Source organism: Trichomycterus rosablanca, chromosome 20 (genome assembly GCF_030014385.1).
Source record: "Trichomycterus rosablanca isolate fTriRos1 chromosome 20, fTriRos1.hap1, whole genome shotgun sequence".
Classification (NCBI taxonomy): Eukaryota; Metazoa; Chordata; class Actinopteri; order Siluriformes; family Trichomycteridae; genus Trichomycterus; species Trichomycterus rosablanca.
In genome coordinates, this window is record NC_086007.1 from 12,355,343 (window position 1) to 12,378,682 (window position 23,340).

Consider the following 23,340-nt stretch of genomic DNA (forward strand, 5'->3'; position numbering starts at 1 on the left):
GAATCGACTCAAATGGAGTCGATTCTTGTTTTCAAATGCATGGAATTAAAGACTCTTTTTGGTATCGACTCTCATTTCTGATTTAACTACCAGTTGATTTGTCAGTACTAAAAAGAGTTTGGATAGATATATATTTTTCCACAAGCGATTATTTTAACCGTAAGACAGCAAACGAGTCAAAATACACAAATTATGGAATCAGAGAATCGATTCTTATTGGTATTGACTCCCATCACTAGTACCACAAGATGGCGAAGTAGGTGCGTTTTATTACTTCACTTGTCGAACGTTTGTTGGACAATTTCTTGAAAAAGTGCACGTTTTAAATGCAACAATTAACGTCGTTAAGTAGATGTAATAATTTTCAACGAAAACAAGCCTAAGTAGGAAGGTTCTAATTCACATTTCTAATTCACTCAATTTTAGTTTATCTTGTCTCCACATGAAAGTAGTGTTGTTTACTGCAGCTGTAAACAGCATGTAGCTCCACAGTGACTCGGTGAATCGATTATCCTGTGAGAGTCTGGGATGAAGAACAGCTCGGTTATGCACCTGTCATGTCCTCACTGAAACACAGTTCGGTGCTGGTGTAGACAGAGAAGTGAGGTGAAGGGAGGAAACATGGAGGTTCATGCAGGTCTCTGTCAGTACAGCAGATGAAGCTGAATACATCCATGTACAATGTGTTACCTGCAGATGGAGAAGAGCGATGAGAAGAATGAGGTAGAAATACTTACAGAATTAGATGATATTCTTGCTCAGGTAGAAGAACTGGATAAATGGAGGGAAATTTTCGACGCTCGGGGGTGAGAAATCTTTTACATATTTTAAATAGAACTTTTAAAATAACTTTTTTACATACTTAAATATTCAGCTTTTTAATTCCATGTTCTGACAGAAGGTTTTATATTGCAGGTTGAAATTACAAAACAGTTTGGACAATGTAAGTATTTTATTTATATTTATTTGTTTTATTATAAGCATTATTATTGATTAAAATGAATAATAATTATTTTTATTAATATTATTATTACTTTTTAGGTATTTTTTTAACACCCTCACCTTACAGGGTATTATGGGGAATGTGTGTAGAATTGAATACAAATATAGCTAAAACAACAAACAGTAAACAGAGAAAGAATATTTATTGACACATACAGGCAGTTTTGAGTTTACATGAAAAACATCTAGTTCTCTTGAGAAATTCAACCCCTAGCAGCAGTAGGTTTTTTCGCCTTGATAACCTCTAATAGGCCGTCACGGTGGCTCAGTGGGTCCTATGTTCGATCCCCAGGTGGGGCGGTCCGGGTCCTTTCTGTGTGGAGTTTGCCTGTTCTCCCCGTGTCTGTGTGGGTTTCCTCCAGGAGCTTCGGTTTCCTCCCACAATCCAAAGACATGCAAGTGAGGTGAAATTGAGATACTAAATTGTCCATGACTGTGTTTGATACTACCGTTTCTGTCATGAATGTAACCAAAGTGTAAAACATGACGTTAAAATCCTAATAAACAAACAAACTTGAATTAATTCAGGTACATTATTATCATTACTACTACTACTGTTGTTCTTCTTAATATTATTATTATTAGTTTTTTTTTTTTTCCTGGGGCACAAAATTCTGTGATCTGATTTATTGTTATTGCCCAACTAAGGTTACAAGTATATTAAAGCATCAGTACTTAGTCTAACATTCTTTTGCCTTGATAACCTATAAGACATTTCAGAAAGTGCTAACAAGCTTCTAATGCCTCTCCTCTGGAATCTTCACCTGTTCTACTTGTGCAAAAGCTTCCAGCTCTTGTTCTCAGAAAAGTTCAAACCATTAAAGTTTGATAGATTACCTGCTGCAAATGCTTTATTTGAATCCAACCAAAGATTTTCTGTGGAATTTAAATCTGGAGATGGAAAATGCTGCGCCAGATTATCCCAGGACTGTTTCCTTAATCAGAATTTGGTTGACACATTGTGCTCGGGATCCGGAAAGTCCACTTATTACCAAAATTCAGTTTCAGCACAGAAAGCAAAACATTTCACCTCAAAAAGCAATGGTATTTTGTGAAACAATCACACAGTCAAGATTGCCAGTAACTGCAGCAGAAAAAAGAAGACCATCTTTTTTGCATCAAACAACAGACCCATATGGCCAGACAGTTAAAGTTTTGACTCATCACAATAGAACTATAGAACTGTGTCCCAGAACTTGGCAGGTCTATCTAAATGTCTTCTGGCATATTCCAGTTAAACCTTCCTGTGCTTCTTGGTTAAGAGTGGCATGGTTGTCAGAGATGGCGGAAGTATTTTTTTTTTTTTTCAAAATATAGGTACAAATACATAGCCAAAACATTCTTGGTGATTTTTTTTTTCGTTAAAGTTGTGGTATAGTTTTAAACATTTTAAGGCTTAGAATCTTTACTCCTTTGCCACACTAACCATTTTATTGTATTTATTTTAAAATAGGAATAGCATTTTTAATAAAGTTTTTAATTGCCCTATAGGTGAATGGGTGTGTGTATGTGTGTGTGTGTGTGTGTGTGTATGTGTGTTTGCCCTGCGATGGACTGGCGCCCGTTGAAAAGCTGGGATAGATAAGCGGTTAAGTGAGTGAGTGAGAGTAATAACAGTTTCATAAGTTGTTATTGTTGTAGTAGTACATTGTCTGCTGCTTGTCCTGTTATTTTATGATATTTGATAGTTTGACATTTAGTTTGATAGTTTGAGTTTGGCTGCCACATTTTTTTTGCTCCAATTTTATGTCTGTCATTGAAAAACACATGTAACTCATTTGTGTTTAACAAGATGGTGTGTGTGTGTGTGTGTGTGTGTGAGAGAGAGTGTGTGTGTGTGTGTGTGTGTGTGTGTGTGTGTGAGAGAGAGAGAGAGAGATACGGACAGAAAAACTTCTCACACCACAACCTGATATCTCTTTTGAGTAAACTGGGGGCCCTGCAGTAGATACACACACCTCTGCTTTGACAGTGCTTTTGTTGGCAGCATTTTGCTTTTCGTTGTTCCTCTTGATTTTTATTTATTTATCTGGACCAGTTGATGGAATTATGTGTGACAATGAACATCAGTGCAATAGCCAGATGCATGTAGCCCCCGCGATGGCCGATTTTGATCGGCTGCTCCAGACCATCAGGGCTCTGAAGCCTTCCAGGCTCAGTTACATTGAGCTTCTGCAGGAGGAGGTGAAGAGAAGACAGAGCGTGAGTGATATGTTAGTGTTACAGGAAACTTGTACTGTTGCCATAAAGCTGATTTTATCTTTTTAGATTTGATGCTATTACACAATGCAACTGTGAAGGCCAGAAATGAATGCTGGGATTATTGTTTTATTAAGATGTTGATTATCAGACGTCAGATTCAAATTTAATTATGATTTCAAATTTAAATATAATTTTATTTAAATAAGCTCAATCTATCTCTAATAATAAGACTATTAATAATACTTTGCATGGAGCTGCCCGGTGTAGTCAGCTCAGCTTCACCAGGGTTCATTCTGGACATCTGATGTGCAGTCTGGCATAAATTTCCTCCCTCCTCTTTGACTTCTGTAGAGACCTCTAAAAGCTGACGAAGAGACTGAAGATGTTTCTAGGTGTCCTTCCGCTCATTCACCCAACGGTCACGCTAACCAGCTAATGGTGCCCTACTCTGTCCCCCGTGCTCTTGCAGTCTCTCCCAGTCTGGGTGGACTTCCAGTGTCACCTGAACTTGCTATGGTAAGATGCCTGTTACTTTATCCTTTTTACTTGATTTAAGTGGGCAATTGGTTTCTAGATCTGAATAAGCTAGATTTCTGATCTAGTGATTGCATTTGTGTTGCAATGAACCTGCTGCTCATACAAGAGAATTTAAAAAGGCCTTAAAGAACTAAAGTGGGCCGCTCAGGTGGTGCAGCGGTAAAACACGCTGGCACACCAGTGCTGACATTATAAACACGTCGGTTTGGAACTCAGCTCTGCCACCCGGCTGGGTTGGGCGGCTATATGAACAATGATTGGCTGTTGTTTATACAGGGTGGAAAGGCGGAGTGGGACCTTATAACAATTATATGCAATTATATGACCTTATATGCAATTACAACCTCTGCTGGCTGGTTGATGGCGCCTGCACAGAGTCAAGGAATAATGTGGACAGTGTGTGGCTCTCTGTACACAAAGCTGATACTCATATAAACTCGCCTCATGCAGACAAAAAGATGCAGTCGGCTACTACACACGTGTCAGAGGGGGCGTCTCGCTCTCCTCAATCAGAAGTGGGGATCAGCATCAGTTTAGAGGAAGCATAATGCAATCGGGTAGATTGGGAGGAAACTGGGAAAAATGCAAAAAAAGAACTAGTGGATTATGTTTGCAGAATCTGAGGAAGATTTTGTTTGGAAACGCACTTCACGTCTTTAACTACGAGTGGAAAAAATCATTCTTCAAGTTCCGGGAGCCACATTCAAACCTCTCCTACGCTCTGGAGACAGATAGAGTGAGTACTTTTATACCATGTCTCTATATCGGGTAGCTGGATATAAGTTATTTAATACAGTAATGTGATCTGCTATACATGTTTAACATGGGAGGACAGTTTTAATTAATTGTATCTTTTTTTTTTATTTTATTTTTTTACTAGATGTCACTTGTGCCACTAAATTAGACACAAATCAGAAGTAAAGTACTGTGTGCTGAGTTTTTTTTTTTTTTAATAAATTCATTATCAATTCAGGCTTTTCTCAGATTTAATAGATATCTAGTGATTCACCCATTGAACCCTCTCTTTATCACTTCATCTAATGTATTGTGTTTGGGGTTTAAGTCAGTACTGATTAGACAAGGCTACCATCTCGAATATCTTTTAAATGGTTGCGATGTCTGATAACACGTAACTAAGATGTGTATGTGAGATAGGAGGTCTGACTTCTCCCATGTTCCTGTAATCAATCAGATTACTCAGACTTTGGTGTACATGCATGTGAAAGAAGAAGAGCTGTGTTTCAACTTTTAAGCAGATTGCATCTTCTCCCCTTTCCCTTTGTGTTTGTCTTGTCCTCTGACGGTATGTTCTATCATTTTTTAATGAATGTAAAACACTACTTACTTGAGTGCAGCTTTAAAATCACAGCTCACAGTATTCTATTGCCATTAAGAGGTGGTTTTTATTCCTGCACCTATCATATTGGAACGATTCATAGAATAAAGCTTTCATTTTGTGGTTATCTAAAATAAGCAGTAATCACAAATGTTGCTGGGCAGCAACATGGATTTTGGGGGACCTGGGTTCAGTCCTCACCCTGGTCACTGTATGAGCATTGTCTTTTTTCATGTCCATGAGCATAGCCCTGTGATAGATGGCAGTGGTAGCTTAGTGGTTAAAGTACTCGACTAGTAATCTGATGGTCCTTAAGCAAGGCACTTGAAAACCTCAATTGCTTGCATGTACAGTACTTTGGTCAACCATGGTTGTGTTTAAGGTGCTGTATAAATGCCTTGCCCTTCTTAATGTTCCCCCACCACTGCTGTTAGCCCACCACAATTGGCTGTGTCTGGTGGTAATCAAACAGGTTACTGCTGCAATTGCTGGTTGAGATATGGTTGATAAACAGACAGTAGTGTGGTACACTCCGTACGCTATAATGCTCTCTGTGTGACTCCATTTTTTCGCAGCTGAAAAGTAGCAGTCAGAGGACTGAAGGGGGCCCATGATCAGCCCCTGGTCTGTAGCTGTTCTTTCAGCCCCAAATAGGAAAGAAGTGGGTGATTGGGTGGCACAATGCTAAAATCCGCCAGGCCACTACCACTGAGATCTGGGGTTCATATCTCAGCAGTACTATCAGCCAGTTCGGCAGACATGATTGGCTGTGTCTGATGGTGGGTTGGCCAGACAGCCTAGCCATTAGAAGGTGCACTTGTCAGTGCATTCTAAGTGCCGGTCCTAAGTCGGATAGAAATGAAGAGAGGTTTCTGTCAGAATTGGCATCCGGTGTAAAAACCTTCCCAAATCAGATATGGAGACCAGATTGATTCACTGTAGCAATGCCTAAATGCCAAAAAAGTGACCTTACATTTTCTACAACAGGGTCTACAACTTTGTTTAAAAGTGACCCAGATTTTGTCCATGATATTTTACATGACCCAGGCAACACAAATAATACATCTTACTTCATCTGGTCTCACTGTGATTTACAAGAAATAACATAAAGCCTCCAGAAGGAGGTTTTTGCGTGCTAGTTTATTTAAGTATTATTATTTTTCTCTGCAACCCATTTTTTTTGGCTCGCAACCTATGTAAGGGTTGTGACCCCTGCCGTACAATACTGTAATTATTTCACATATGAGAAAAGATGCTATTGTTGATGGAACTCTTTATAATTTAACTATTTTGTTGCAGGGTGGAGTTCGTGCTATTCAGATGGCAGTCCAGGCTCACATTGTCAAATACCTACTTTTCACACAGCCTTCAAGCTCAGAGTGCTGTGGAATAGAAAGGTGAGGAAAGACCGTTACAATGTCTCATTTATTTGTGTTCAGTTAAACTCTAATAATCTTTCTGAATGTGTTTAATCTTTATTTGCCAACAGTTTAACTGCGATTGGGGAGAAAGAGCAGGAGAGGGCTTTAGCGGCAGCCATAGCTGATATTTTATGGACAGCTGGTGAGGAGAGTACAGCCACCGTCTCCTTGGTCACGCCAGAACGCTGCTTCACCCCCCACCTGGACTACAAACTGGACAACTTTACAGAGCGGGTACTGTTCACCTGCAGTGTCCGGTATCACAGCTCGAAATAGCCTCTGAGTCACAGACTATACACAATCCATACTGAATCATTTTGGTCATTAATGATTCATATCAATTATATGTCTTTTTTTGCATGACATTTTTACAGTTGCAACTTTTTACTTTCAAAAAGAAAGAAGATTTGAGGACGTTCCTGTATGGACATATTCAATGTGTGAGTATTCTTCACTTTTTTGCTGTGGATTCAGAAAGTATTCAGAGCCTTGACTTTTTGCACTCTTTATTTGTTGCAAATTTGATTCCTGTATCTCCGGTGGCTCGGTGGGTAGCACTGTTGCCTCACAGCAAGAAGGTCCTGGGTTCGATTCCCAGGTAAAGCAGTATCCCCTTGTCTGTGTGGGTTTCCTCTTGGAGCTCCAGTTTCCTCCCACAGTCCAAATACATGCAAGTGAGGTGAATTGGAGATACAAAATTGTCCAAGACTGTGTTTGACATTGAACTGATTTATCTTGTGTAACCAGTAATGACCTGTCCTGTCATGAATGTAACCAAAGTTTGTAAAACATAATATAACATGTTATAATCCTAATAAAATTATCCTCGTATCTCAGCTTAGTGGTCCCCACCACCTGTCTGTGGGTCATTTATTACCGGGCCGCACAGAAAGAATAAATAATTAGAAATCGCTACAAGCAATTAAATTTCCAATACTATTGGGGTGTTAGTGTCTCTACTCACCACTAGGTGGGAGCAGCGTCTCGTTGCAGCGAAAAAAACTCAGGGTTCCCACCGATTTTCCATTCTGTTGTTATTCTATTTTAAATCCTCCCGCCCCTGCCGCTCCGTGAAATTATATCTTATATGAAACCGGTCCATGGTGCAAAAAAGGTTGGGAAGCGCTGGGTTAGCTTACTGTACCACTGCTCTGCGCCCACTGTATAATTTTCAATTCACTTTCAAAAAACTTTAAAATCATGTTTTTACTTTGTCATTATGGATAATTAAGTGTGCACTTATGGGGAACATGTCGATTATACTCATTCAAAGTCAAATCAACAACACATAATGTGTACAAAATCATGGTTTCTGAATACTTTCAGAATCTATTGTTTTTTATTGATTTGTTTAATGTCAATAATGTTTAAATATCCCTTTTTCTTTTAGTTTAATGAGGAGGGAAGCCACGGAGTCATTCTCTTTCTGTACAGCCTGGTCTTCTCAAGATCCATTATAATGTAAGTTCTTAGACATTTTAATGATCGCTGTAATGATAAACATGGGTTTTTGACCAATGCCAACTAGGTTTTTTTTTCCTTGATCCATAACAGACGAGCTTATTCTGCATGTTTCATTTTCGTTGCTTTGGTTTACTTTTTAATAGTGTTCAGGGTCATAAAACAGGTTATTTTTTTAAAGATTTAAAGTTTTAGGTCAGGGTTACACTCCTCACAGCATGTTGCTGAGACCACCATGTTTCATTGGGATAGTGTTCTTTATATTGTTACTGCCAATGTAGCATTGCAACAAGGCCAAAGATGTTTGCTAATTCAGCATCTTAGTTCACTCCAAACAGGATTTCTGAGGCGACCAGATTTTGGTTGTCCTGTAAACAGTTTATCTTATTTGGAAACCCACTTAAATGTGGTGAAAACAAGCCAAACTTGCTACAGGCCATAACTGGAGTGGATCATTGAACCTAGTTCCACACGACTCAGATGCTGTGTCCTATCCCACCATATTTGCTTCCTATACCTATTGCTTTTGATGCAATAAAATGATCTCCTTTCTCAGCTTTTGTGACAGCTTCTTAGTAAAACATGAACTCCTGAACTCCTTAGTGAAACATGAATTGTGACATGACATATATCCTGCTATAGCACATAATTTACTTTCTTTGTTCATTTGCTGTGTTATAGTTATAAATCCTTTTCTGGGGGGCATGAATATTTCTGACTGAAACTGTATCTGCAATATTATCTGCTGTACTGTTATGTTCTACCTGAAGTTGCTTAATTAAAGGACCATTCTAATCACACCAGTAACCCTGACATTGTATTTTTGTCTGGTGCTGGTAGGAGTGTATTAGTGTATTAAACAAACATGTTTTTTATTCATTCCTTTCACTATCCAAGGTTGCAAGAAGACTTGGATTCCACCACTACTCATCTCCTACAGTGTAGCTTGGGCAACTTTGGTTGTCGACAGGTAAACAAACTACAGTATCTCTTTAGAGAAACACAATAAACTAAAACAACATTTGTGATGTTAACTGCAATATACTGCAAGTTCCTTTTTTATGGAATGTTTCTGGTAGATTTAATGCCTGAATGCCTCAGTCCTTATCTAAGTTAAAAGTTCTCTTAACATTTTTTTGTCTAAGACCCTTCACTAATTACTATTTGTGTTCTTTAGGCTCTTTTAAACCTTTTGTTGACGGGTCGTGCCAGTCCTAACGTCTTCAACGGAAATATGTATTGTGACGAGCATGGCAGCTCAATGTCACGTCCTCTCCACGGAGTTCTGTCCCGCAGTGATGTGGGGTACCTATACTGGAGTCGAGAGGAAGCCGAACATGCCAGTCTGCCCAAGGTACAGAGTTCTGTGAAGAGCCTAAGCATATTCTATATTCCAAAAGAGATGTGTCAGTATATAAAACGGTAATTGTTTGTTTGTTTGTTTGTTTATTAGGATTCTAACGTCATGTTTTACACTCTTTGGTTACATTCATGACAGAAACGGTAGTTACTCATTACACAAGGTTTATCTGTTCACAAGGTTATATCGAACACAGTCTTAGACAGTTTAGTCTGTCCAATTCACCTCACTTGAATGTCTTTGGACTGAGAGGAAACCGGAGCACTCGGAGTAAACCCACGCAGACACAGAAAGGACCCGGACCGCCCCACCTGGGGATCAAACCCAGGACCTTTTTGCTGTAAGGCGACAGTGCTACCCACCCCTATAAAATGGAAATAAATACAGAAAGCAGTGATTTGCATGAGACAAAAAGCTCAAAATGCAAAGTTTGTATATTTACAAAAAAATTATTAAACTAAAGGGTAAAATATTATTAATTCCATAGTTCATGCATGCAACATGTTCAAATTTTTTTTACAGATTTACCACATGCCACGTTTCTTTTAAACAATATGGGCCTAAAGGGCCTAAATATTCAAAATGTTGCTCAGTTAATTGTAAGTAGACTTGAGCCCAGAGAAGTCAGTGCTGGTTCTGGACATGGTGACCTGTGGCTTTGATGGTTAATAGTAGAAACGTAACTTGCATTTGCAGATGCAGCAAACAACAGTGTTTACTGATAGTGGTATCAGTATTTCTGACCCATGTGAAGATCCATCACTAAAGCAAACTGGTTTTTATGCACCATTCAGTAGTGTTTTTTAAAATTGGCTTCCAGATTTTCTCAATCATTGGCAATAATGCAGTCTGGCAGTCTTGCTTACTGGGTTGCAAATCCAGTAATTTGCAAATCTCTGCAACCCCTCATTTTACCTGTTCTTAACCCAGGTGTAATTGCATTACCTGTTTATGATGTTTCAATATGTTGCAGATAGAGATGCATGAGTACCGATACTGGTATCGGGTATTTGCCCGATACCGCGCTCATTAACTTGTACTCGTACTCGCAAACGAGGCTCCGATACTAAACATCCGATACCGTGTGCCTAGTGCACGTTGCTGCGTTATGCCTAATTCACACTACATGATTTTTGCCCTGATTTTCGCTCGGCGACTGGTCGGCGATAGATTTGCCGGCTCGGGAGCAACTCGGCGTTCGCTCGGCGATCAAAAGTCGGCTCTCGATCGCTAAGTGTGAACTATCCAACAACTCAATCCGACCGGCTCGCCGATCAAGTTTTCTAGCACGTCAGATATCTGATCCAATAGGTATTGGTATCGGTATCGGCATCGGCAAGTACAAAAATACATGTACTTGTACTTGTACTCGGTTGGGAAAAAATGGTATTGATGCATCCCTAGTTGCAGACATCAGTACCCAAACTGTATGCATATTTTGTCCCTATACTCGTTTTGTTTAAATGCATGTCAAAGTGGATTTAAAAATCACAGCTTTCTATTCTTATTATCATTACTATACTGTCCCAGTGTTTCAGCAATTGAGCTTTATATTTTTTACCATAGGTGGGAAGTATGCTTAAGACACCCAAACTGCCTATTTGGGTTTGCAGCATCAACGGCACCTACAGTGTTTTGTTCAGTCTTAATCGATCTCTCCTCTCTGACTGGAAGATGGAGCATCTCTTCCACCTCTACTTCTACAACGGCCAACCAACTCAAGCCAGTACTGCAATGCTCACCATAGGTAATGTTACCACTCCCGTTATACTCAAGTACATCCACTAAGAAAGTAAAGTAGCACTTACTGTGAAAATAACTGTAAAAATATATGTTAACTGAAAATCAAACAGAACATGGTTGCTTTCGGCAGACCAAATATAGAAACAACCAAATGCAACAAATACAGCAACAAAAATCTGTCTAAAATTGGTCTAAGTACCGTATATGGTCTTGTTATGTTAGACAGTACATACAGCAACATCGTTCGATCCTGTTGGGACCAGTCTTGGGGACATTCACATGAGAAGCGTTTTGCACTTTGCTCACCGCGATCTTTGTTCAGCACTCAACTTGAGTGGTGCGGTAAAACGCCATCAAAGTGCAAATATGAGTCGAATATGCATTTGTGTGGAATGTCGCTTTTACTGTGTCATATAAAACAGTTCGTCTCATTGGAGGTGCTTTGAAAAGGTCAGCGGCAAACCGGGTCAAAGTTCAATGAGTTGAACCCTTCAGTCAGTGCACGTTTTCATTTTCAATTTCTGCAGTTCAATGAAAGCAGAAAGTTGTTTTTTCTATTTTTATGTTTTTTTTTTTTAGACACACATTCCCATCACTGGGAGGCTAAGAGCGGGGACAGTCAAGGAGACCCAGAGAGAAGGTTCCCCTCTGTGGAGATGACCATCAGAACTAAATGGGAGGGAGCTGTAATCGACTGGAATAGAACTGTTCCCTTTTTTTGAGGTTTAACCATTAATCCCAAGTTAGAAGGTTTTAAACAATGTAAAACCAACATCTGTGTTTTGTGCAGTATATGTAGGGGAAGCAGGTTGTGTCTTTTCAGGGTCTTGGAGACCTTGGTTCAAATCTCACCTCCAGTCACTGTCTGTGAGCAGTTTGGTATGTTCACTTGTCTCTAAGTGGGTGTTCTCTGGTTACCTTAAATTTCTTCCACTTTCTAAAAATACAGTAGGTGGATTGGACTATAGGTGTAAGTGAAAGAGCATATGAGTGAGTGTGTAAAGGATGCAGCCCTGTGTTTCTGGGTAGGCTCTGCACTGCAAATCTAATTAAGATAATGCTGTTACTCAAAATAAATGAATGAATTAACAAAGCATAAGGTCTACAAAGAACAACAGCAATAAAAATATAGTCTAGACTGATGGTCAAATTAGCATGAAATCTGTTGTCGCAGTTATTCAGATGTAATTACTGGGTGTTAATGGATGTGGAAATACACACTCTTTTCAAAATGTTTGCACTCAGCATTATCTAGTCCCAAAATAATGTAATGATTGACAGGCATGTTTGCATTGACAATAAGATGTGTTTCAAACAGGAACATTCACAAATGCCCCCTTGTCCATTGCAGTAACCTTAGTGTGATATGGTACACATCTAAATCCAGAACTATCCGTGCTATCGACTAGAATGTGCTATCAACCGTTTTCTGATTGCACAAGGGTACTCAGAAATGTAGGAGTCTGTACTGAACGGCACTGTTGACCATTCACAACAGTCAGTTTTGTGCTTTAAGAGGAATACAATGTAATTTGTAATGTGAATTTAATTTATTCCAATTTATTTTATAATTAATTAAGAGGATTTCCTCAGTGCAAAACATTAATAGATCGGACTCAAATGTTATACATGGTTATTTCAGAAGAAATCTTCACTTTCTTAACCGCTTATCCAATTAGGGTCGCGGGGGGGGGGGGGGGGAGCCTATCCCAGTTTTTCAATGGGCGCAAGGCACACAGTAACACCCTGGATGGGCATCGCAGGGCAGACACACATACACACACGCATACACACATCCATTCACCTATAGGGTAATTCAGTGTCTCCAATTAGCCTGAATGCATGTTTTTGGACTGTGGAAGGAAACCGGAGCTCCCGGAGGAAACCCACGCAGACACTTGGAGAACATGCAAACTCCGCACATAAAGGACCTTCTTGCTGTGAGGCGACAGTGCTACCCACCGTGCCGCCCTTACCTTATCTTAATGTGTTTAAATAGTTTTTCAGTAATCACGTTTAAAAAATAATTGCCTGAAATGTAAACTGCCCTTTTAGTTTTTCAATTTATAGTGTAGGTCATGTTCACTGATGGTCTGTAACGCGTTACTTAGTAACGCGTTACTCTAATCTGACCACATTTTTCAGTAACGAGTAATCTAACGCGTTACTATTTCCAATCCAGTAATCAGATTAAAGTTACTTATCCAAGTTACTGTGCGTTACTATTTTTGTCATTTTCCTTAGTGAAAAGATATTTTTGCTTTCTTCTTGGCAGGGGTGGATCCAGGGGGTGGCCAGTGGTTGCCATGGCCACCATAAAGTAATCTTCGGCCACCCCTCTGGCCCCCCCACCACCGCTTTGCCGGCAATTTTTTTGCGGAAGCATTTCTGCACGCAGGAGCAGCGCACCTCAGATGAGTAGTTCTTCACCAAAACAGTGCAGTAATACACTCAACATAAATGTCAACCACCAACACCATTACAGAAGTAGTACTATTTAGTAGTATTCGTGGCCCGCTACGAGTAAAAGCGCCAGCTGGCTCTGCGCATTCCAGATTGGGCGATTATCCGCCAAATTGGGCGGATTTTGTTGGAAAACAATTTAATAGCAGGTAAATAACACTTCTATTTAAAAGAAAATCTTCCGTTTTAAGAAGCTCCAGCATTGTAGAAGGCTATTAAAAGTAAAGTCAATTTTCAATGCTGATTTAGCGTAATAGTGTTGGTCAGTCTGTATCACATTCTTGAAAGAAAATTAAAATGTGTTTTCCATGCATTCACACTGGCATGTTCTGGGATTCAATTGAGTCTCATCAGTACACACAAGTTGGCAGCCAAATGAAGTATTAAAGTATTGCAAAGGAATACCTTTGAAATATTCCGCATTATATAACTAATAAAGTAACTTGTAATCTAACTTAGTTACTTTTAAAATCAAGTAATCCATAAAGTAACTTAGTTACTTTTTAAAGGAGTAATCAGTAATCATTAATCAGATTACTTTTTCAAGGTAACTATGCCATCACTGGTCATGTTAAAGCAGTCTCTCTTCTGCAATATTTGTGCTTTGTTTACATACATGTGAACTTCCTATTTAACACCCTCAGTAAAAATTATGAACATAAACATGTAGAGCCACTCATTTGAAATTTAACACTTGAAATGAACACTTTGAATGTAAAAGCCCGATTAGACTCTCAGGCAAAATCAAGTCTGTTGCAATCCAGGGAAAAAAAAGATAATAGTTCATCTTAACTTGCTAAGAAAAAAATCTCTGAATATTAGATTAAGTCTATAGTTTATATTCTTTACACATTTAAATATTTCAAATACAACCACTTTTCAAGATTTGCTTACTAGGAGTGATATTAGTTCATCAATGATGGTTAATAATTAAGAGTAAAATAAAGAGTAAATCCGCATAACTGTAGTTTATTGTATTTGTCAGTATTTAAAGGCTTAATGGACATAAATGATATTCACATTTATAACATCTATAGAACAGTAAAAAGGCTAGTTATTCAAAACAAAAGTACATCATAAAACAGATTTATAAATACAAAATAAACATAGAATTTAATAATAGATCAGGACAAAATTTAATAATTATTTTCCCTAAACAGGTGGATCCTGTAAACTCTGCAGAGCAAAGATACAAGTATGAAAGTTAGTAAGAGTGTAAAAACAGTGTTATTACACCAGCTCCTCAATCTGTATTTCTGTTATTTTAGAGCCCAAATTCTGTGTTCAGTGGAAACAATTAAAAAGGTTGACTGCAAGTTCTGGGGGTTTCATTTTAGAAGCACAGGCTTTCATGCATACTGCTTATACCCTGAACAAGTGTTTTGCAATAAGGAATAAACACAAAGAAATTAGTTTATGATCATAAACAGGACCACAGCTCCCTTAGTTCAGCTATTGTAAATGTGTTTGTATTCGTGTTCCATCAATAGAAAGTGTAAACGTATACCTTGCTCCCAATTCTCAAAATGTAACAGTATGTGTGTATGTAACAGTAAATGTCAAGCTACAGAAAAGGGCAACTCAGTCTATTATATTATATATGCTAAAATGGCAAAAACTTTAAACAATCTAGGGTTGTATTCAGAGATGCCGTGTTAGTGTTTAAGGTACATCAGTATCTACTACAGCATTATTTTATGCTAGCCCACCACCAGTTGCTTTACAGACATAATTTGCCATGTCTGATGGAGGGAAGCCCTGACGGTGGATCAGCTCGTTGTCTCTACATCTATGTCTTACAAGGTAACAATGCTGCAAATGTTGCATGCTACATAGAAGTAGTGGCAGAATGAAAGCTGTGGTTGTATGAGATTAATACATAAGAAATTTTATGGTTTTATTAATGTAGAGTAATCAGATGTTATTTTTAGATCAGGTCTGACAGCCACATTATAGGAAAGTAAAAGTGTAACACAACCTGACATGCTCATATCTACAGGCCTTAAATTTTAAAATGATCATATAAAATACAATGACCAGAATTTCAGAAAGTATTGTTTTGAAATTAAGCCCAACAGATACTTGGGTGTTGCCTTTGAAAGCCTGGCATTTAAGATTTGGAAGGGTTAATTTGGACTAAACCTCCTGTCTGTATGGATCTTGGGTTTGACCTTGTCCTGTTCTGTATGGGTTCTGTTATTGACCTTGTTCTGGTCTCTGTATGGGTCTTGGGTTTGAGCTTGTCCTGTTCTGTATGGGTTCTGTTATTGACCTTGTTCTGGTCTGTATGGGTCTTGGGCTTAAAATTGTTCTGGTCTGTATAGGTCTTGGGCTTAAAATTGTCCTGGTCTGTATGGGTATTGGGCTTGATTTGTCCTGTTCTGTATGGGTCTTGGGCTCGACCTTGTCCTGGTTTGTATGGGTCTTGATATTTTCTTGGACCTAGCTGTGTGGTTCATGGTTTTAAGTTAGTCTAGGTTCGTTTGAGTCTTGGATTGGTCTCAGTTTTGACTAGAACATAATAGCAGCCTGCTTTACTGGTCTTGTAATAGTGTAAGTCATACAGGTCTTGGTCTTTTCTTGGTCTCAGATGTATAGGACATAGTCCTTTGTGACTTGGTCTCGATTTAAATTGTGTTCTAATTTGCAGCTTGCAACCGTCAGACTAATCTGAACCACAAAACCTGTAAGCTTTTCTTACACAAGTTACTGTCAGGAAGGTTCAAACCCCTAAATGACCCAAAAATCGCATGATTGTTCTTGGTCAGCGGTCCCCAACCATTTTAGCACCACCGACCGGTTTCATTCAAGATATGATTTCACTGACTGGCGGGTGCTGGGGGGATTTAAAATAGAATAATTATAGAATGGGAGCTGCTGCTTCCACCTAGTGTTGATTGGGGACAATAACACCCAAAGAGTTTTGGAAATTTAATTGCTGTTGTAGCGATCTCTAATTATATATTCTTTCTGTGCGGCCCGGTAATAAATGACCCACGGACCGGTACCGGTCCATGGCCCGGTGGTTTAGGACCACTGTTCTAGGTTATGCTCATTACTGTATGTAGAGCAAAAAGTGCTTATGTTTAAACTGTTAAATTACAACCTAATAGTCTGAGCAGTGCTGGAATCCAGAAACAATTAAGCTTCCACTCTGAATACTACTATATCTAATTTTAGTATTTAGATTTTTTTTACTCTGTGTGCATAACTCAACTCTGAATACATCCCAAAGGCATTTTACAGTACTCATCGATTTGCATGGGTTTATAAAGGGAAGTAACATAGTTACATAACTTGGCGTCAGGACCATAAATACTGTGACCATCAAGCTTTGAAAATATAACATGAGAAAAATCTAGATATAATGACTTCAATACATTAGTTATCCATATGAATACAAAAAACCCAAACCAAGATAATCTGATATAAGTCAATCTTATTGTCAAGCTCTTTAAAAAGCTTTAAATACTAAATCATATAGTAAAATACCAAAATAGTTCTCATTTATTTTCCTCACTTTGCCTGATCTCTTGTTCATGAATGACTACCCAGAATCTCTTCTAGGTTTATATCCGTCATCCAGTCATCATTGCTTGAACCCGACTTGAGCAGAGAGTCAATAAAATCCGAGTCTGTATTGATTCCCGGCACTGTGTTATCTCCATCCTGCAGAAAATCAAACGTGATATGTCCCGCGCGGTTGTTTTGATAGCCCCCTGGACTTTGGGCTGTGCTACCAAAAGTGTTCATGCACCCCTGCTGCGTGGGAGACGATTGATTTAGTCCACTGATACCAGGCTGGCTGGTTCTGGGAGCAGAACTACTTAGTCCTGGATTTAAATTTATCAGTCTGGAATGGGTCACTACCTGATTTGGAGGACACATGGGTCTCTGGAAGTGGGCATCAGTTTGTGCACCCTGAGTTGGCACCATGCCTGGAAGTCTCTTTACATCTAGTTGCTTTGGAACATTTCCCCAGCTCATGCCAGTCTCCCTGCCTGCAGTAGTGGTCATGCCTCCCAGTCCATGGCTAAGTATTGCATCTTGGCTAGCGCTGGTTCTTGCGTGCTGCGTATTTGAGACAATGCCCTGGAACTGGGGTTTGTTTTGATGCATCCCAATTTGGACCTGGTTGTTGGGTTGGTGTAACTGGCTTGCACAGCTCTGAACGTCCAGAGGTGCTGGATGAGAATCTGATCTACCATGGAACATCCTGTCTCCAGAGCTGGGTGCCAGTTTGACGCCTTGGCCGTTGGATAAATGGCACGAGAGAGATTGGATTGGGTCACTCTGATCCGAGCTGTTACTGGTGATTGAGGACGATGCCAGACCTGGGCACAAAAGAGCATAATGGGTATTAAATTGAATTCTTGTTTAAACAGTGGCAAAGAATGTTGCACCTTTCAGCAAAATGCTACTTTATTATCATAGTTTTAACTTAAAATGATGACAAAATGGTTTTGCTAATGTTGTATAGAGAAATGTGAAATCTGATATGTACCTGAGTACAAGTTTGGATGCTGCAGGCCACCTACACCTTGCGGTTGTTTGTAGTCAGGTGGAGGCCGTGTCAGGTGCCTCTTAAACTGATCTTGTGGGTTGCACTTCTCCTGAAAACAAGACGAAAGACAAAGTTTAATCACCATAGACTTTATTATGAATTAATAATTTTATGGAATATATATATATATATACCGTATATATATATATATATATACAGTATATATATATATATATACTGTGTATATATATATATATATATATATATATATATATATATATACTGTATATATACACACACCGATCAGCCATAACATTAAAACCAACTCCTTGTTTCTTTGTAGTTCTACAATTACTGACTGTAGTCCATCTGTTTCTCTGCATGCTTTTGTTAGCCCCCTTTCATGCTGTTCTTCAATGGTCAGGACTCTCCCAGGACCCCCACAGAGTAGGTATTACTTGGATGGTGGATCATTCTCAGCACTGCACTGGTGGTGACACTGACATGGTGGTGGTGTGTTAGTGTGTGTTGTGCTGGTATGAGTGGACAAGACAGCAATGCTGATGGAGTTTTTAAACACCTCACTGTCACTGCTGGACTGAGAATAGTCCACCAACCAAAAATATCCAGCCAACAGCGCCCCATGGGCAGCGTCCTGTGACCACTGATAAAGGTCTAGAAGATCACCAAATCAAACAGCAGCAATAGATGAGCGATGAGTGGACAGTGAGTGGACACGGTATTTAAAAACTCCAGCAGCGCTGCCATGTCTGATCCACTCATAGCAGGACAACACACACTAACACACCACCACCATGTCAGTGTCACTGATGCGGAGAATGATCCATCACCTAAATAATACCTGCTCTGTGGGGATCATGACCATTGAAGAACAGGGTGAAAGCAGGCTAAAAAGGCATGCAGAGAAACAGATGGACTACAGTCAGTAATTGTAGAAGTATAAAGAGCTGATAAAATGGACAGTGTGTGTAGAAACAAGGAGGTGGTTTTAATGTTATGGCTGATCGGTATACATATATATATATACAGTGTATCACAAAAGTGAGTACACCCCTCACATTTCTGCAAATATTTCATTATATCTTTTCATGGGACAACACTATAGACATGAAACTTGGATATAACTTAGAGTAGTCAGTGTACAACTTGTATAGCAGTGTAGATTTACTGTCTTCTGTAAATAACTCAACACACAGCCATTAATGTCTAAATAGCTGGCAACATAAGTGAGTACACCCCCACAGTGAACATGTCCAAATTGTGCCCAAATGTGTCGTTGTCCCTCCCTGGTGTCATGTGTCAAGGTCCCAGGTGTAAATGGGGAGCAGGGCTGTTAAATTTGGTGTTTTGGGTACAATTCTCTCATACTGGCCACTGGATATTCAACATGGCACCTCATGGCAAAGAACTCTCTGAGGATGTGAGAAATAGAATTGTTGCTCTCCACAAAGATGGCCTGGGCTATAAGAAGATTGCTAACACCCTGAAACTGAGCTACAGCATGGTGGCCAAGGTCATACAGCGGTTTTCCAGGACAGGTTCCACTCGGAACAGGCTTCGCCAGGGTCGACCAAAGAAGTTGAGTCCACGTGTTCGGCGTCATATCCAGAGGTTGGCTTTAAAAAATAGACACATGAGTGCTGCCAGCATTGCTGCAGAGGTTGAAGACGTGGGAGGTCAGCCTGTCAGTGCTCAGACCATACGCCGCACAATGCATCAACTCGGTCTGCATGGTCGTCATCCCAGAAGGAAGCTGACGCACAAGAAAGCCCGCAAACAGTTTGCTGAAAACAAGCAGTCCAAGAACATGGATTACTGGAATGCCCTGTGGTCTGACGAGACCAAGATAAACTTGTTTGGCTCAGATGGTGTCCAGCATGTGTGGCGGCGCCCTGGTGAGAAGTACCAAGACAACTGTATCTTGCCTACAGTCAAGCATGGTGGTGGTAGCATCATGGTCTTGGGCTGCATGAGTGTTGCTGGCACTGGGGAGCTGCAGTTCATTGAGGGAAACATGAATTCCAACATGTACTGTGACATTCTGAAACAGAGCATGATCCCCTCCCTTCGAAAACTGGGCCTCATGGCAGTTTTCCAACAGGATAACGACCCCAAACACAACCTCCAAGATGACAACTGCCTTGCTGAGGAAGCTGAAGGTAAAGGTGATGGACTAAACCCAATTGAGCACCTGTGGCGCATCCTCAAGTGGAAGGTGGAGGAGTTCAAGGTGTCTAACATCCACCAGCTCCGTGATGTCATCATGGAGGAGTGGAAGAGGATTCCAGTAGCAACCTGTGCAGCTCTGGTGAATTCCATGCCCAGGAGGGTTAAGGCAGTGCTGGATAATAATGGTGGTCACACAAAATATTGACACTTTGGGCACAATTTGGACATGTTCACTGTGGGGTGTACTCACTTATGTTGCCAGCTATTTAGACATTAATGGCTGTGTGTTGAGTTATTTTCAGAAGACAGTAAATCTACACTGCTATACAAGCTGTACACTGACTACTCTAAGTTATATCCAAGTTTCATATCTATAGTTTTGTCCCATGAAAAGATATAATAAAATATTTGCAGAAATGTGAGGGGTGTACTCACTTTTGTGATATACTGTATATATATATATATATATATATATATATATATACTATATATACTTAAATAGCAAGTGTCATCAAATGTAGGAATATGTAATTTGTTTATCTATTGATGTAGGTTTTGTTAAACACCTAATTCTAGGCAGGGTTGTCGTGGGTCTGGCATGAAAAGACAGTTATCAGAATTTTTATTGGGTTTGCACAGAATGAAACAACATGCTAAAATGACAATGACACAGCGGAGACACGGATTGCACTTAAGTCCCCAGAACTCTGGTATGAAGCAACAGAGAGGTCAGTTTTCATCTGCAGAACACTATACTATTAACTTCAACACTTTCCATTACTCTAATAGCAGACTGTCGATGTTGGCGACTACGGTTCATTAGCTATGCTGGTAGAGGTATTAATGGTATCACTTACACTGCACAGCCTGTGACAGCAGAACAAGATTGAGCTGAGTGAGCTGTAATAATAAATTACTTTTAATTTGTCTCAGTTACTCACTGTATCGCTGGTGTGGTGCTGAGCTTGACTTAGCTGTCTCTGGCCTTTGTTGCCATTTATCTGCTGAGTATTGGGAGCAGATAAACGCTGCTGCTGGCCCACCAGACATCCATTCGCAGAAAATCGTGGTCCTGCTACCAATCCCTGTGCACAGAGAAATAGATCTTATTACCAGCCAGTTTAAATGCTTAATGTGAATAGTATGCTAGGGTTTAATGCTGGTTGTGATCCTTGTGATTGTGCACTCCGTCCACTAGATGGCAAACTTTATCAACCATTTTAGTTTCATGCTGCTTGCTGAGCAGTCATAAACCTCCCACGTTGTTTCATAATCTAATTACTTATATTAAACGAGGAAAGTTACATAAAATAAATCAGCTTTTTAATATGGATGTTGCATGATTTATGCAGTTTTTACCTGGTTATAAAAGACATAGTACAGACGTGGATATTAGTTGGAAATTATTCACACAAGAAGTAAGTATAGTTTGTCAAAGATAAAGAAGCTTATGTTGAGTACAAAAGGAACAGAGCCATAGCAGACACCAAGGTGTAATATGGTGGCAGTTAGGGTTGCCAACTTTCAGAACTGGAAATAAGGAACACCCTGGGGTGGGGGGTGGGATGGCAGGTGTTTACCTGAGCGGGAGCAGGGGGTAGGCGGTTAGGTTTGCACCTATAAAAAATATAACGGGTCTTACACCGTCATAGGAACATTATCAAAATGTTTTAGTCAGGCTGTTTAGCATTTATTATTTTCATTCTTTATAATAATAAATCAGAACCATATTTTAGGCAAAACAACATGCATACAGAACATCATGTAAAAATTTTTCTCAATAGTGCAAACAACATTTTTACATAATCCATCTTCACACTGACATGCAGCCCCGGTTCTGGCCTGCGTTACTTAGGGGGGCAGTGAGAAAATATAGCGGGGGCAATGCCCACCCCAGCGCCCCCACAGCGCCGGCCCTGCTCGTGTTACTTTAGTTTCGCCCTAAGCCGGATTCGAACCTAGGGCGGAAAAATGTGCGCGATGTGCTTTGCCCACTGCGCTACTCAAACAGAAATAAACAGGTTGTTATGCTGATATGCCTGCGCACACACGGCGTTACTAGTACTGGAAGTGAACACTACTTAAAATAGTAACCAAACGCTTTCTAATTCCCACGGTAGCAGCAGTTTGCCTCTGTTTCATACATATCGGCCGGTCTCAGTCTAATCTGCAGCATTTTTCTCCCATTGATAAAAATATGGAACAAAGCGTGTCCTGTATCAGTTTAATACGGAACGTGACGTTTAGTTTTCCGAATAAGGAACGATTCCGTATTTTACGGGACGGTTGGCAACCCTAGTGGCAGTAGTCGCGTCCCTTTGCGCTGCCTAGTTTGGCTGCCAGTTGATTCTACTTCTCAAGATGTAGTAATTATAGTTTGTCAAAGATAAAGAAGCTTTCTAATATCAGGGACAAAATAATGTTGAATAAAAAGGTACAAAGGCATATCAGACACCAAGGTGTAACATGGTGGCAGTAGTCACGTCCCTTTGTGCTGCCTAGTTTGGCTGCCAATTGAGGCTACTTCTCAAGAAGTAGTAATTATAGTTTGTCAAAAATAAAGAAGGTTTCTAATATCAAAGACAACATTATGTTGAATAAAAAGGTACAGAGCCATAGCAGACCCTTTGCTCTCCCCAGTTTGTCTGCCAGTTGAGGCAAGGTGTGATCTGTAAATCTCTCTTAATTGAAACTCACCTGTGCCTTGTGTCCCTCTGTGCTGCCTAGTTTGGCCAGCAGATAGGGCACGGAGGCTCATTTGCATGTGATCTGTTTATCTACGCCTCATAAGCATTAATTCCCATCAGGTTGCAGTTTTCCTACATATCAAGACTTTTTCCTTTCTTTTCACCAGCTCCTTCGTTTGCTCCATTCCTTTTCTATGAAGCAGTGATTCCTAAATGCTCATACCGGTCCGGTCCGGTTTTCCTCTAAAGTTGGATGTCAGCATTCTTTTGGTTTCTGAGAACTGCCAGCCCTGTTACACTAAGGTATCTCATTTACATAAGAAGAACTGTGTTTTTAGGTGGTTGGCATTAGCGTGCAGCTAACAGACCAGTTAATCAACTCTTAATAATCTAGCTCTAGGTATAATCCAACCACCTGGATTGCTCAACGTGGT

At 39.8% G+C, this 23,340-nt stretch overlaps 2 protein-coding genes across 6 annotated transcripts in view; one reads left to right on the forward strand and one right to left on the reverse strand.

Annotated features, from left to right (window-relative positions):
• The first annotated feature begins 242 nt into the window (after positions 1 to 242).
• On the forward strand, positions 243 to 12,215 carry mindy4b (MINDY family member 4B). 5 transcript variants are annotated; one of them, XM_063016732.1, is made up of 13 exons: positions 243 to 260; positions 697 to 806; positions 916 to 943; positions 3,556 to 3,720; positions 4,358 to 4,477; positions 6,377 to 6,474; positions 6,567 to 6,732; positions 6,873 to 6,938; positions 7,889 to 7,959; positions 8,857 to 8,929; positions 9,137 to 9,313; positions 10,886 to 11,066; positions 11,642 to 12,215. In XM_063016732.1, exons 2-13 carry the CDS (start codon positions 697 to 699, stop codon positions 11,782 to 11,784), a joined length of 1,398 nt encoding a protein of 465 aa, XP_062872802.1. In that variant the 5' UTR covers positions 243 to 260; the 3' UTR covers positions 11,785 to 12,215. The 5 variants fall into 5 exon arrangements, with proteins under 5 accessions (XP_062872802.1, XP_062872801.1, XP_062872804.1 ...); XM_063016733.1 differs by lacking the exon at positions 243 to 260 and adding an exon at positions 451 to 606; XM_063016730.1 differs by lacking the exon at positions 243 to 260 and adding an exon at positions 3,041 to 3,204 and having other exon boundaries at positions 703 to 806.
• Positions 12,216 to 17,029: 4,814 nt separating this feature from the next.
• The window catches only part of zmp:0000001236 (mastermind-like protein 2), an 80,078-nt gene continuing 73,767 nt past the window's right edge, over positions 17,030 to 23,340 (reverse strand). Inside the window, exons 3-5 of the mRNA XM_063016970.1 lie at positions 21,161 to 21,304; positions 18,030 to 18,138; positions 17,030 to 17,859 (exon numbers count right to left, since the gene is read on the reverse strand). Coding sequence (XP_062873040.1) covers positions 17,063 to 17,859; positions 18,030 to 18,138; positions 21,161 to 21,304 — 1,050 coding nt within the window. The 3' untranslated portion in view covers positions 17,030 to 17,062. The remainder of the gene's footprint in view (positions 17,860 to 18,029; positions 18,139 to 21,160; positions 21,305 to 23,340) is intronic.

What these genes read in the sequence shown, in the direction of transcription:
- mindy4b (XM_063016730.1), top strand. Translation starts at nt 780, where the DNA reads ATGGAGGGAAATTTTCGACGCTCGGGG. An exon ending in TGTATGGACATATTCAATGT is followed by an intron (nt 6,939 to 7,888) that starts GTGAGTATTCTT and finishes TTTTTCTTTTAG; the next exon opens with TTTAATGAGGAGGGAAGCCA. An exon ending in GCAACTTTGGTTGTCGACAG is followed by an intron (nt 8,930 to 9,136) that starts GTAAACAAACTA and finishes TGTGTTCTTTAG; the next exon opens with GCTCTTTTAAACCTTTTGTT.